This window comes from Nuphar pumila, chromosome 13 (assembly GCF_984573655.1).
Source record: "Nuphar pumila chromosome 13, dmNupPumi1.hap1.1, whole genome shotgun sequence".
Taxonomy (NCBI): domain Eukaryota; kingdom Viridiplantae; phylum Streptophyta; class Magnoliopsida; order Nymphaeales; family Nymphaeaceae; genus Nuphar; species Nuphar pumila.
Window position 1 is genome coordinate 1202813 of NC_143261.1, and position 13997 is coordinate 1216809.

At 40.1% G+C, this 13997-nt stretch overlaps 2 protein-coding genes across 2 annotated transcripts; one reads left to right on the plus strand and one right to left on the minus strand.

Moving 5' to 3' along the window:
• The first annotated feature begins 2443 nt into the window (after positions 1 to 2443).
• Positions 2444 to 8898, plus strand: LOC149817447 (BTB/POZ domain-containing protein At5g03250-like). The gene is made up of 4 exons (XM_089985377.1): positions 2444 to 2502; positions 6257 to 6326; positions 6391 to 7593; positions 8398 to 8898. The coding sequence occupies exons 1-4, from the start codon at positions 2444 to 2446 to the stop codon at positions 8896 to 8898; spliced, it is 1833 nt and encodes a 610-aa protein (XP_089841503.1).
• A 1547-nt stretch (positions 8899 to 10445) lies between these two features.
• Positions 10446 to 11887, minus strand: LOC149817448 (uncharacterized). Its single transcript, XM_089986427.1, has one exon. The coding sequence runs from the start codon at positions 11794 to 11796 to the stop codon at positions 10966 to 10968; it is 831 nt and encodes a 276-aa protein (XP_089842553.1). The 5' UTR covers positions 11797 to 11887; the 3' UTR covers positions 10446 to 10965.
• Positions 11888 to 13997: the final 2110 nt, after the last annotated feature.

The following is a 13997-nucleotide window of genomic DNA, read 5'->3' on the forward strand; positions in this document are numbered from 1 at the left end:
AGGGATCTGGCCATCAAACTCTGAAGTTGCAAATTAGAGAGAGACTCAAGGGAAGATATTGTCTGATACAACACCAAATTCTCTTGCTCCCATGCAGCCATTTGCTAAAATTTAACCACATTTCGACTATGAAGCCAGGCCTTGATATCCTTAGCTAGACGAGACAACTTCTTGTGACACCGGATAGCTGTCCAATGCTTATTAGAAAGCTTGTTCCATGATTCAATAATAATCGTGTGAAAATATGGCTCCTACAACCACCATTCTTCAAACACAAAACTCCTGGCTGATTTAAAATCATCTCCCCAAAGAGTGATGACCTGACCATGATTTGAGATAGATGGAGCTAGAAAAATACACCTAACATCGGGAATAAAATCCTTATTCCTTTGCGTTTCATCTTCACTATCGGATTAACCAGGCTTCACATTATAAAATTTCAACACTTTGTCCATGCCTTTATCATTCTCAATCTTCATTATATTTTGGTACGCTTCATAATGCTCATATATATCGGTCTGGTGGATCACTTCTCCACTATCATCCCCTCGAACAACAGGGGCTTTCTTATCTTACAAATTTTAGTCATTGCTAACCTGAACGACATATAAATTTAACCGCATCATTATATGTTACAACCACCTCCCCAAGTATATATTATTACAAATTATCACATTCGTTACACAATCACCAACATTATAAATCGTCGCAATATTTGGCTTCTTAAGTAAACATCATTATAAGATTTAGCAAATTTAAGTACAAATCAAGGTAACTTCATAAATACACATCGCTACTGCATCAAACGTATAAATCATTGATGCTTCAAACGTACAAATCAATACTGATTTAAATGTATAAATCGTTCATGCTTCAAACATACAAATCATTGTAGAAATCACACCCTTCATAAGTACATATCGTTATAACGTTTGAGCTTCATAAGTAAACATCGTTGTACGATTTAGCAAACTTAAGTACAAATTATAGTAACTTCATAAATCATAAATACACATCGCTACTACTTCAAACGTATAAATCGTTGCTACATTGAATGTATAAATCGCTACTGCATTAAATGTATAAATCATTGTTGTATTCAAACATATAAATCACTGTAGAAATTTAGCCTTCATAAGTACATATCGTTGTAATGTTTGACCTTCATAAGAATAAATTATGCTAACTGTTTTTTTATGCCCAAAAAGTGAATATGTATAAATTGATTTATTTCAGTATGAAAATAGGTGTTATTTAGCATAAATAATACAACCAATTGTAAGATTTAACATTCAGATTTATAAATTGATTTGTTGACATAACAAAACTTTACACGAAACTCACCGAAATGATAGGAGTTTTGGTAATCTGATAGTGGAGGAGAAACACCCATAAGGTAGATGCAGTCGATGGTGGCAACAATGCTCCCATTGCACAGACGACGGCAAAGGTTGCTCCGACGACAATAAAGGGTGCTTCGGCAGCAACAGCCGATGGCAAATGGTGCATCGTTAAAGGAAGCTCCGATTACATCATATAGTGCGTCATCAAAAGGTGATCCAACGACATCATAGAAGTTTACTGCTTACGGTGAAAATGAAACATTTTTGTCTTTTTCTAGATAAAGGGCATTTTTATCTTTTTCTTGAATCATCGTTTCATGGTGAGAAATGATACTTAAGTGTTTGCAACCACATTGGACTCCAACGCTAAGTGATGCCGGCACACACGAGGATACGAGCCCCATGTGCTTATATATGTGGCGCTCATTCGAACTCCGAACACACCGAACATTGCTTCTTCCTAAATGCTCTCTCTCCCTCCCTTAGGCTGTCACATTTTTTATAAAAAAAAGCTAAAGGTTTCCGAAACTAAGCAGATAACAACGAGTAAAATTATGGGGTAAAAAAACTATTAGATAAGAATAAAGATGAGAAGCGACCTGATTTGGAACCCATGGTGAGTCGTGACGACGACCACGAAACTGAAGTTTACTTCCACATTCCAATTTGGGCGGGGACTGGTATTTTTGTCCAACCCAGCCCACCCTTGGGCTAGGCTTCATTTGGGGTAGGCCCCAACCTTTATGGCACAAACAAGCACATCAAATATATGCAAAACTTGCTTAATAGGGTAAGGCGAATTTTGGGCAAAGGCATTGGACCCAACGGTCAGTTCGCGGGCCGAGTGGGATTTGGCGGAGGATTTTTAGGAAACCCCTGCATTCATGGTGTTCCACGATTGGACCTTCCCTTGAATACAACTAACCTTATCATGCTTAACCCTGAAGACCACCAGCTATTTCAGCACCCCCACACTATTATCCTTTCTAATGAAAAAGGAGAAAAAAAACTTATTTTCTTTTGGCTACGTTAAACTGAATTCTCTCTCTCTCTCTCTCTGGATGAAATGACTCATTGTCGTCTCTTTCTCTCATGATGCAATGGCTTCTTTGAAACTGGGTTCGAAAGCTGATGCTTTTCAACGTCAAGGACAAGCTTGGTACGTACCATTAGGACTTCTGTGTATTCTAAGATGCCCATATCTTCCAATCGATACAATGCACGCTTTAAAAAATTGCATAGGTGTATCAAAGTTTTTGTGGGTTTTCCACAAATTTTTTTTTAGTTCTGCAGTTATGAGCAGATTTTCCCAGTTTCCCGACTTGGATAGAACAATTTCTGGAATCTTACCGCTACAGAGTTGCATTGCAGTGGCATTTAGTTCATATATGTCATTGATGAGAAATGAACTAGGTGGAATTGTTCGTTGGTTTAGTGCCAACAAATTGTTTCTCTGGCTGTGCCTAGGATGCAAGCCTGGACCCCGTGGCATGCATGGCTTGTTGATTTCCTAATTGTTTCAATGTGAAATGGCTGCAAGCTTTTCTGTGTTTTTCATGTGAAACAAACATAACATGATGAGCGTGACAAACTTTCATGATTGTTAGTGCAAATCTTCTGCGATTCCAACCAGATTGACTAACGCTCTAAACATTCCCTCGCTTTATGCCCGTCGGCTCTCCCTCAAAATGCTGTCTGAGGTATTCACGCGCAATTATAAGATCTAAAATAGGCGGGTTCCCTGATAAAAGGACCAGGAAAATGGATCCTCTGCATCTTAAGGTGCTTTAAATGTCTCAACCCGTCTAATTTTTATTGGGATTTCTAATGAACCTTACAAAAATTTCTGCGAGAAATTCGAGATTTTGTGTTCTTCATCCATACCAACAATGCTCACCCTGCTTCTATCATAAGAAGCCAGATAGCTTTGAAGATTTCATTAGCGTCTTCCATTGCCTAAATGAGGGAATATATTTGCAGAGATGAAGAGTTTTTGAAATTCTGTTGGGATCATTTATTTTACTGTTTGATGATAAAATCATGACTTTTGGAAAAGATGAACAGAGGGTATCAAGATCTCGACCCTAGCGAAGAATCAAAAAGCACAATAAAAAATTATTATGTGAAGTATTCAAAAGTGAAACTGAAGAATTACTGACAAAGGAAGCTTCTGAGAAAACATTGTGAGACATTGTGCAACAAGAATGAAGGATTGGATGCATTTTTCTTATGGAAGACATTAGTTCTTATTTTGATTTAATTATGGCTTGTCTAATCAGGCTGTTGCTTAGGACTTCAATGAGAATAGAAGTGACTTGGTACTTTTAAAAGTAAGATCTTCACCAGTAGGTCTGACTGAAAATGCACCTAGTTTGAGATATTTGAGCATGTTTTCCGTGTAAAGTCTTGGTAGATATTAATAATGGAATCACACCCTCATCAAGCTACTGAATGAGCTAAAGTTGAAGGGAATAAAGCTACTGGTATTATTAACATGTAGAGGAAATGCCCTGACAGTAATTCGGATCATGGCTGATGGAAATCCGCAAAGAGCTATAAAGGCAGAGCAACCTCTAAACCTTTAAGGTTTTAGAATGATGAATTATGTTTACCATTCTTGTGAAAAAAGCAATAATGTTCAATGTTAGTACCGAGCCAGGAGGTATCTTAAGAAGGTGCTGCTGCCCGAGAATGCCTGGTGGTCATAGGTAATATGACTAACATTTCATGTGTGCCTTCTTTCTAAAATTTCTGATTGTTCAATTTCTTATTATGGGCACACAAAGCTTTAGTCTTTTGTTTTCCTGCCAAGGATGAATTATCAGTTTTTCAGTACTGCAATATTGCCAATGAGTGTGTTGTTTCAAGAAATTTGAGAAAATTTTGCAATCCTGATCTTGGGATAGGATATATTTTGTAATCAAAATTGAAAATTAGGATGTCAATTCACTCTGGACTGAATTCAATTGCTGGAATCTGCCAATGCCTGAGTTACACAGCAGTAGTAGGTAATTCAGAAAAGTGAAATAGGTGGGGTTGTTGGTTGGTTTAGTGCCAACAGTTGCTTTTCAGTCTGTGCCTAGCATTTAAGCCTGTAGCCCATCAAATTTTGACCCCAATGTATGCCTGGACCGATGGCTTCTAATCACCCACGATTGATCACTCTGGTTTCCTAGTTATCCATTGCGTTTTTCCCATTTTAAGCAGTATGAGTTGCATCCGTGAGGTGTCTGTCAAGCTATTGATGAAAAAATTGAGTTTTTTGAATAAGAAATGGCTGCTTACATGTTTTTTCTCCTGGCATAAATGCAATCTGGTGAACGTAACTAGCTTTATATCTATTTTTTAATGAATATGGTGAATGCCAATATTCTGTCCCAAGCTGATTAGTCCATGGTTTTAAGCCTGTTACCTCTCCTTCCCATGTTGTATGAGATTAATTCACAATTTCATATTATTATCTTTATTGGGGTTCCGAGGGTCCTTAAAAAATTTTACCACAAGAAATTCATGTAGTTTTGTGCTATCTCATCAATACCAGCAATTCCCACCATTCTGCTTTTTACTATTGAAGAAGCTGTAACTAGCTTTATATCTATTTTTCAATGAATATGGTGAATGCCAATATTCTGTCCCAAGCTGATTAGTCCATGGTTTTAAGCCTGTTACCTCTCCTTCCCATGTTGTATGAGATTAATTCATAATTTCATATTATTATCTTTATTGGGGTTCCGAGGGTCCTTAAAAAATTTTACCACAAGAAATTCATGTAGTTTTGTGCTATCTCATCAATACCAGCAATTTCCACCATTCTACTTTTTACTATTGAAGAAGCTGTAGAAGGGAACATTTTAACGAAGTGAAAACAACCTGGAATCTTGAATTGCAAAAATAAACAAATATTGAAACTTTGTTTGGGTGTTTTGGTTTTATGCCTGGTTTGTTTCGTATTACTTACATGGAAAAGTACTGAGCTAGCAACAAACATCAAATCATCATGATGGGTCACTTTGTATGTGTAAATCCATTCATACCTCCCTGTAAAAGCTTTCACATGGGGGCGGAGCTGGCAGGATTTTTTTAGAAATCCATGCCCATTCTCATGTAAAGCCTTTCCACCTTTCCTTTACATGGGAATGAAACATAATAAATAGATGGCTCCTGGAAAAAGATGAATGCTGACTCAGTTCGGGTCGTTTGTCAGTTGTTTAAACTATGTGATTGCACTGTTTGTAAGAACCTTCTAATGAGAACAGAAGCAAGCATAGGATGGAAAAGCAAGAAATACAATAGAAGCTATATATATCCCTCTTATCCAGACCAGTGTGGGCACTGTGGGGATACCCCTGAGTCAATGTGCAAGGCTGAAAATATGACCATCTTCAGGTAATTTGTCTGAGTTCAACAAAGACAAGCAATTTTTCGACAACGCTGGATGAGCTAACACCTAACACGAGTGGGTGATATGTACTTAACAATTGAATTGAGCTAACACTAAATTATGCACTTGACAATTGGAAGTGTTAATAATTTTTTTGGATAAAGTGTTAATAATTAGCAGATGCACAAATAACTAAAAAAGGCAGTAACAACTTGTTTTTGCAAAAGAAAATATTGTTGAATTCTAACAATTATGCCTTTGAGATAGCTGAATTATCTAAATTTGCATCTCATTGTTTATCAACGTTATTATGTGAATGCCTTTCTATGTTTGCTTCGTGGTTGAGCACTTTTACACCAGAATGGAACCTTTGTAAGTTTGAAATGCATATCTTCTGCTTTGCATCTCTTTCTTTTCTATACCATATCATGTGTGCGGTGACTGTATTCAAAGAAACCGTCTGGGCTTCAAATACCAATAATGGAGCAATCCCAGCTTACACGGTGATTTCCTTACCTGCATCTCTTTTCAGGTTATGTACTACTGGACTTCCTAGTGATATTGATATTGAAGTTGGAGAAATTTCGTTTCATCTCCACAAGGTATAATTCTATTCCAGTACATCTCTCTCTCTCTCTCATGATAATCATCACTTTGTTGTTGCAGTTCCCTTTACTTTCTAGGAGTGGTCTGTTGGAGAAGTTAATTGAAGAGTCTTCCAGTGCAGAAGGAACAGGGTGTGTCCTGCAGTTCCATGACATCCCCGGTGGTGCAAAAGCTTTTGAAGTCATTGTGAAATTCTGTTATGGCATTAGGCTGGAACTTACCGCCGTGAATGTGGTATGCGTTCGATGCGCTGCTGAGCACTTTCGGATGACTGAAGAATATGGGGAAGGAAACTTGATTATTCAGACGGAGGGGTTTCTCAGTGAGGTTTTCTCCAGTTGGAAGGACACTCTAAAAGCGCTGGAAACATGTGAGGAGGTGCTCCCTCATGCTGAGGAACTTCACATTGTCACAAGATGCATCAACTCCTTGGCCATGAAAGCCTGTTGTGACCCAAATTTGTTTGGTTGGCCTATGGGAGGACAAAGAACCCTGCAGAGTCCATGTGGTAGCGTTTTATGGAATGGAATTGGTACAGAAGCCAAGCCAGAAACTGTGAATTCAGATTGGTGGTACGAAGACTTAGCAGTTTTAAGTTTCCCTCTATTGAAAAGATTGGTTTTGGCAATGGAGTCCAAAGGAATGAGTCCGGAGAATGTTGCAGGGTGCCTGACATTCTATGCAAATTGGCATCTCCCTGGACTGCAAAGACATTCAGGCAATCAGGAAAAGAACTCTCGTATGTCTTTTCCATCAGAGGGTGATCAGAGGACTCTGCTCGAAGAGATTGTTGGTCTGTTACCCATGCAGAAAGGTGTCACATCGACGAAATTCCTACTTGGTTTGCTTCGTACAGCCACGATTCTGCACGCGAGCTCATCATGCAGAGACAACTTGGAGAAAAGTGCGGGCCTGCAAATGGACCAGGCTTCCCTGGAAGACCTTCTCCTTCCTAATTTGACTTACTCGGTAGAAACTCTCTATGACATCGACTGTGTACAGAGAATTCTAGATCATTTCCTTGTGTCTGATCAAGTTTCTGCGGCTGCCAGCCCTTGCTTGGTTGATGAAGGGCAGTTGATTGGCTCACCTGTACCGGCACCGATTACAATGGTGGCCAGGCTCGTTGATGGATTCCTTGCAGAAATTGCACCAGACGTTAATCTCAAGTTTTCCAAATTTCAGGCGCTAGCAGCAATGATTCCCGACTATGCTAGGACCCTGGATGATGGCATTTACCGTGCTATTGATATATACTTGAAGGTAATACAAACACTGATATCACAGTGGGAACTCTGTAGTTGTAGTGCTAGAGAGTTTGTTTTTGCGGGGGCAGCCCCTTTAGAAAAATAGACGGACCAAGTGCCTAATTGTACGGCAGTGTGACGCTCTTGGTGTTATATTTATTCTTGGCAGACTTAGCACTCTGCATAAAAAGAACCTGTTTGCAAGTTTCTAGCAATGATATAGATAGGTGGAATATCCAATATCGACACTAGCTAATGCATAATGTTTAGCGAAAAAAACTCCACAAGAATGGTTTTAACCTGTCTTATTGGTGGTGTCCATGTGATATAGTCCAACATGTGAAAAACTTGGGATGCTTGCCTAGTTGGTAGGTCTAAGCAATGTGGGGCATGTTTTGTTACATTACTAGTGAATGAGTAATGCATAATGCTTAGCGATGGGAAACTCCACAAGAATAGTTAACCTGTGTTATTGGTGGTGTCCATGTGACATATGTAAGCCAAGAACTAACAGGTGAAAAACTTGGAATCTTTGCCCGGTTGGTGGTGGGTCTTAGCAGTGGGGGGCATGTTTTGTTACATTTCTAGTGAATGAGTAATGCATAATGCTTAGCGATGGAAAACTCCACAAGAATAGCTGTTAACCTGTCTTATTGGTGGTGTCCATGTGACATATGTAAGCCAAGTTCTAACAGGTGAAAAACTTGGAATCTTTGCCCAGTTGGTGGTGGGTCTTAGCAGTGGGCACATCCTATCTGTGCCATGTATATATAGTGAGGTCCATAATTGCTTACACTTTTTCTGCATGGTTTTGTTTCAGGCCCATCCCTGGCTGACCGACTCTGAGAGGGAGCAGCTATGTAGACTCATGAACTGCCAGAAGCTGTCCCTAGAGGCCTGCACGCATGCTGCCCAGAACGAAAGGTTGCCACTCAGAGTTGTGGTCCAAGTATTGTTCTTCGAGCAGCTGCGCCTCCGGACAACCATTGCAGGATGGTTCTTTGTATCAGATAACCTTGATAATGGACATGCACCACACGGCAGCCTCGACATCCCGAAGAACGAAGGCACCATGACTGCTGCTCCTGCTCACATCAAGGATAATCACAACCTCAAGGTTGGAATCGATGACATGAGAGTGCGGGTATGCGAGCTTGAGAAGGAGTATTTGAGCATGAAGCAAGAGATTGAGAAGCTTGGGAAGCCAAAGAGCTCTTGGAGTCTATTCTCAAAGAAACTTGGGTTCAAGCTCAGGCCACAAGTATGCAATCCAAAAGGTACTTCTGTTACCAACCAAGACCTACCCAATGGTCCAGCTTAGACCCGTTTCTGTGAGTCCCCACATCTATTACATACATATACTAGGTTTGTTAGCTTAATGCTCGAAACTAGCCATTCAATTCATTTTTTATTGTTTATTTTTTCTGCTTGAGGGCCATGTAACCATGGTTGGTAGGGGAGGAATAGAAACTTTAACCTGTGCTTGTATCATGTGCTCATTGTTTTGGCTGGTAGTGTTTTAAAGGTAGGTAATGGAAAATCATGTTTATTTGGATTCTGCGGTTGCTTTCTGAATAATTTTCATGTTTTTCTTGTCCCGTGCCATTCTTTTGTGTTTTTTTTTTGACGAAGAAAACAGGGGTTAGGCAGACCCCCACTAGTTATACAACTCATACCATTGGTATTTGAACTTGCAACGTCCCCACACAAGGTGACGTGCACTAACTGCTCCTACCAGACAAGCTGAGCCCCCGTTGGTCCCGTGCTATTCTTTAAGCAACGCATACAATGTGTTTCTTCCTTCTCTGCTTGTTTCTCTTTTTCCAAGGATCACATTTATCTCTCTGTTTTCAGTACGTGCCTTTTGGAGTACCACAATGTTAAATACAAAAGAAAATCCAGTTTCCTAGCATTATTGTATTGCGCTTCTAGCTGTTTATGTTTGAGTCTAGTTTGGTTTTAGTGTTTTAGGTATCATTGCGTAGAGTTTAGGCCTTCCGTAGCAGCTCTAGCACGATGCATAATTCCCAGTATTCCTTAAAATTGAAGCATTAACTTGATCTTGGAAATAGAATCAAATCCATTGTTATAGCCCTTTGGGTAAGTGGTGGAGATAATCTTTTCTATTCTTCCATGAAAATCAAGAAGCTACAAAATTATCGTGCACCAAAAAGATAAGAAGGCTATGGATTTGGAATTATTCACAAAATATCCCATCTGTATGGACTTGCTTAAAATATACAGTCGCTGTTGAGCACATGCTAATATTTTTTCTAGCAATGATCATTCAAAATGGGATTTTGTGATCTTTCTTGTTTTTCATGTGGATAAGCTTAACGCCACCTCTCTCTCGGCAAGCTGGGGTTAGGCAGACCCCACCAGGTTTTTCATGTGGATAAGCTTAACGCCACCTCTCTCTCTCTCTCTTGAAAGGCAAGCTGGGGTTAGGCAGACCCCACCAGTTATCATTCAACGTACCACTGGGGTTCTGAACCTGCAACGTCTCTCTCTCTCTCTCTAGATCTTTCTTTGGTGGTTGAAATTTGTATGTTGCACGTCGTTTTGGAAGATTTGGGTTTGTTTGATCCTTCGTTTTGGAAGCAGTTGATGTGGAATTGAGACTTGTTTTTGGTCGACACATCCAATAAAGATTTCAAAAAAACAGAAGGGTCACTTTTATCTTGTAATTTCCAATTCCGTGAATCCAAAGAATGTGAAACTTATGACAGTATGCAAATTGGGGTTGAGTGCTTGTGGGCTCAAATTCCCCTTACTCCTCTTGTAAGAACTAAAACTGTGGGCAAGGATGGGGCTCGTCATAATGACAATAGTTTGGTAGACTAAAATTGTCGCTACCAAGAGGGCTACTTTGGTTCCATAATTCCATTATCCAAATAATTTAAAAAGAAAAAGATAGTCATTATCGAGGGAATCTACATGGGCATATAATAAATAAATGCACATATACACCCGCCACGAAGCCATATATACAGGCCCCGTTTCGGCCTCATTCCACTCACATACCAACAACACATATCAATTGCAGAAATAACTACCACACATTGGGCTCCATTATTTATAGGTGATCCCACGCCCCGACTAGCATCACCACAAAGCACCAACTAATGTTGCATAGTTGGCATTTCCGTGCTAGATTAGTGGGCCCATCTGCTCGACTGAGGTCTTGGCCCCCAGTGCCCAAGCAGCGGTAGCCATTGATTGTGGTGAAGGAAGGGCCCACCTTACCCTATACGCAGGCCTGAAATATCTTCCCTCGCCAGGGCCCACATTGGCACAGCAGAGCTCCCTTCTTGAACCTAAAATTTTCAACTCGGGTTAAGAAAGTTCAACCACGGTTTTGAGTAATTTTCAAGCTCGCGCGTCGCTCTTAGCTAGCCGACCCGTTAGCCTTGGCTTCCGGCGCCGCGACCTGCGGCTCGACGACGCTGAGTGCGAAGTTGAGCAGCGCCCGCGGACCCCTCATCTTGTAGGCGGCTCGGTCGTAAGCCAGCGCAGCCTCCTCCGCCGTGTTGAACGTCCCGAGCCACACCCTCGCGCCCTGGCGCGCCGAGTCCCTGATCTCCGCAGCGAACTTCCCCCACGGCCGCTCCCTTACTCCCCTGTACCGCTTCTTCCCGCTCTTATTCCGAACCGAGACTCCCGGCCTCGTCTCGCTCTTACTCCCTGCCGGCTGAGACTCCCGGGACGGGAACCACCCCTTCAGGCACGCCTCCTCCAGCACGCTATGGAGAACCATCTCGTCCGAGTCGTTTTCGTTAAGTGGGAGCTCTTCCCACCCGCCGGAAAAACACGGGCTCAGGCACATCGGCCCCTTGAACACGCCGGAGAAGCTCGGTGGAACCGAGGTGGACGGTAGCGCGGCCGCCGAGAGTGGCTCCGGAGGGACATTCTTCCTTTTCTCCTCCTCCCGATCGTTATCGGTCTCCGGCGAGTCGAATCGCAGCGCGCTCTGCACGAACCTCTCCCCCTCGTCGTCTCCCTCTTCCTCTTCCTCCAGCCCGCTCCTGCAGAACGAATCGGAATTATCGATCCGCCGCCGTTTTCCCGGTGCGCCAGCGGGGACGGCCTCTGGCGTGGTAAACTCCGTCAGAGACGACTCCGACGGAGAGCTCGCCAGGAAGAAGGAGGTGTAGTAGGAATCTTCTAGAAGGTGGCACCGTAGGTCGTCGAGATCGGGCTCCATCTTGACGGAGAACATGACGGCGAGATCCTGATGTCTAACGGCGCTCGGAATTCTCCCTTTGGATTGTCTTCGTGGTCGCTGGCCTAACTCCTCTCTCTCGACTCGGTGCTCGGGTGAAGTTCACCCTTTTTTATAGGTCAAACGATCGCCGTTAAGTAACGGCGCTAGTGCTGCTAACTCCCGGAAATTCTCCAAGTTTTTTTTTTGGGTTTTCTCTTTTCGAACTGCTGACGTTGCACTCTTGTCGTCACGCTTCGACAGCATTCTGATTCGCACGTGTGACACGAGCCATCGATGTTCTAAGTACGGTTGCGTGACTGTTGACTTGTGTCTCCTCACACCTCCCAAAAGCCAAGTGAGCCAACGTTTTCCGACCATTCAAATTTATTTGAGAGGAAAAGAAAAACAAAAATGATAAAAAAATAGGTCTCTTCCTGTTCTTCTTATTATTTATTTATTTAAAGATTATACCGACTGAACTTTTTCATTTCACATAAAACAAATCTAAAGGAAAAATGGCAGCCAATTCTTTTCATCTTTTCTGCAATATTATGATTTAAATCAGATGTGATCTATATACTTAATTTTATAGGGATCAGCTCTTTGATTCCGACACATGGGTGAGCTTTTATACGGTTTGAAAAATCAACAGTCCAAAACCTTTGTAAAATTTTGAAGCTTCAAATATCATTTTTTTTCCATCGAAAACACAGTTTTAGGTATGAATTTCTGGTAAATCGACCATGCCCAACACAATTATGGGGTTGGAACTGCAAAAAAATATATCGAAAAATCAGTATACACGTATAATTAAGCACCTACGCTCTACTTGATATATATATATATATATATATATACCATGTATAAAAGAGGGAGGGAGAGAGCACAGTTTTGTACCCACCACAACTTACCACAAGCGAACATAGGATTTTTGAATTGCTTTTTGCAAATCTGACTCTGCAATTACGCTTGACATGGTCAATTTACTAAGAAATAACACTTGGATCGTGTTTTTATGAAAAAAACATGAATTTTTTAGGTCTTGGATACTTATGATATTTATAAAAATTTTATACCAGAAATTTTCAAACCCTACAAAATCTTCCCGCACGATGAAATCAAATAATGCAAGAGTTGATCCCTAAGAAATCAAGCGCATAGAATACATTTGTATGATAAGATTCGAGAAAAAAAAAAAAACCCTTCAAAAGCCTTGTAAGGTACAGATCGGTATAGGCAGCTGCCCTCTACTCTCTCTCCAGAGAGAGAGAGTCACTAGAATATCAGAATTACCGTGTGAACTACGTTTTTCATAGATTTTTTGTTCTTTTTTATTAAATATAACCATATAGATGTGATCTTCATGCTTATAAGGAGCTCTTGAATCATTTGATTATGATGCATAAATGACATTGTTTTAAGGCTTTAAAAACAACTGCTTATCATCTTCATAAATATTTAAGAATTCAAAAATCATATTTTTTCATCAAAAATATATGTCATACAATTGATTCTAATTAACAAATTCACCATACCAAACATATCTACATGGTTAGATTTTCAAAAAAAAAAAATTTGAAAATGCATATATTCGTAGTTCTCATATTATAGTGATTATATATATGCACATATAAAAAAAGGTAGTTGCTAACCACCATGCTAACCGAGCTTTTGAAGGGGTTTTATATGTTTTTCTTAAATCTGGTACCGATGTACATGTTTGATTTTACAGGAATCAAATCTTGGATCATTTGAATTTGATATGTACCTTTTGAAGGTTTTTATATGGTTTAATATTTTCTTAAATATTAAAAACTTAAAAAATTATGTTTTTCATAAACACATTTGTATGGCCAGATTTAAGTAATACATCGATAAAATCATTCAAAAGCTCAGTTAGCATGGTGATTAGCTAGAAAAGTAGTTAGCACCTATACCTTATATAAATGTATATCGTCTAACCAAAGGAAAGTCCAAAATCTATCACCGATGATAATTGACGGCATTCCTTTTCTAACTATCGAGTTTTTCATTGATGACTTTACATATTAGATTTTTATCTGTGTTTATGAAAGTGCCAAAAATTGGCCTAAAATACTTTGTATTATAAAGTTTTAAATGCATTGTGAGCCATCAAATTTTTTACGTTTCAAAAAACATTTTCATATGTTGTAAAGTCTTCATGTAAAGCATATTTGTTACTAAATAAATTATAA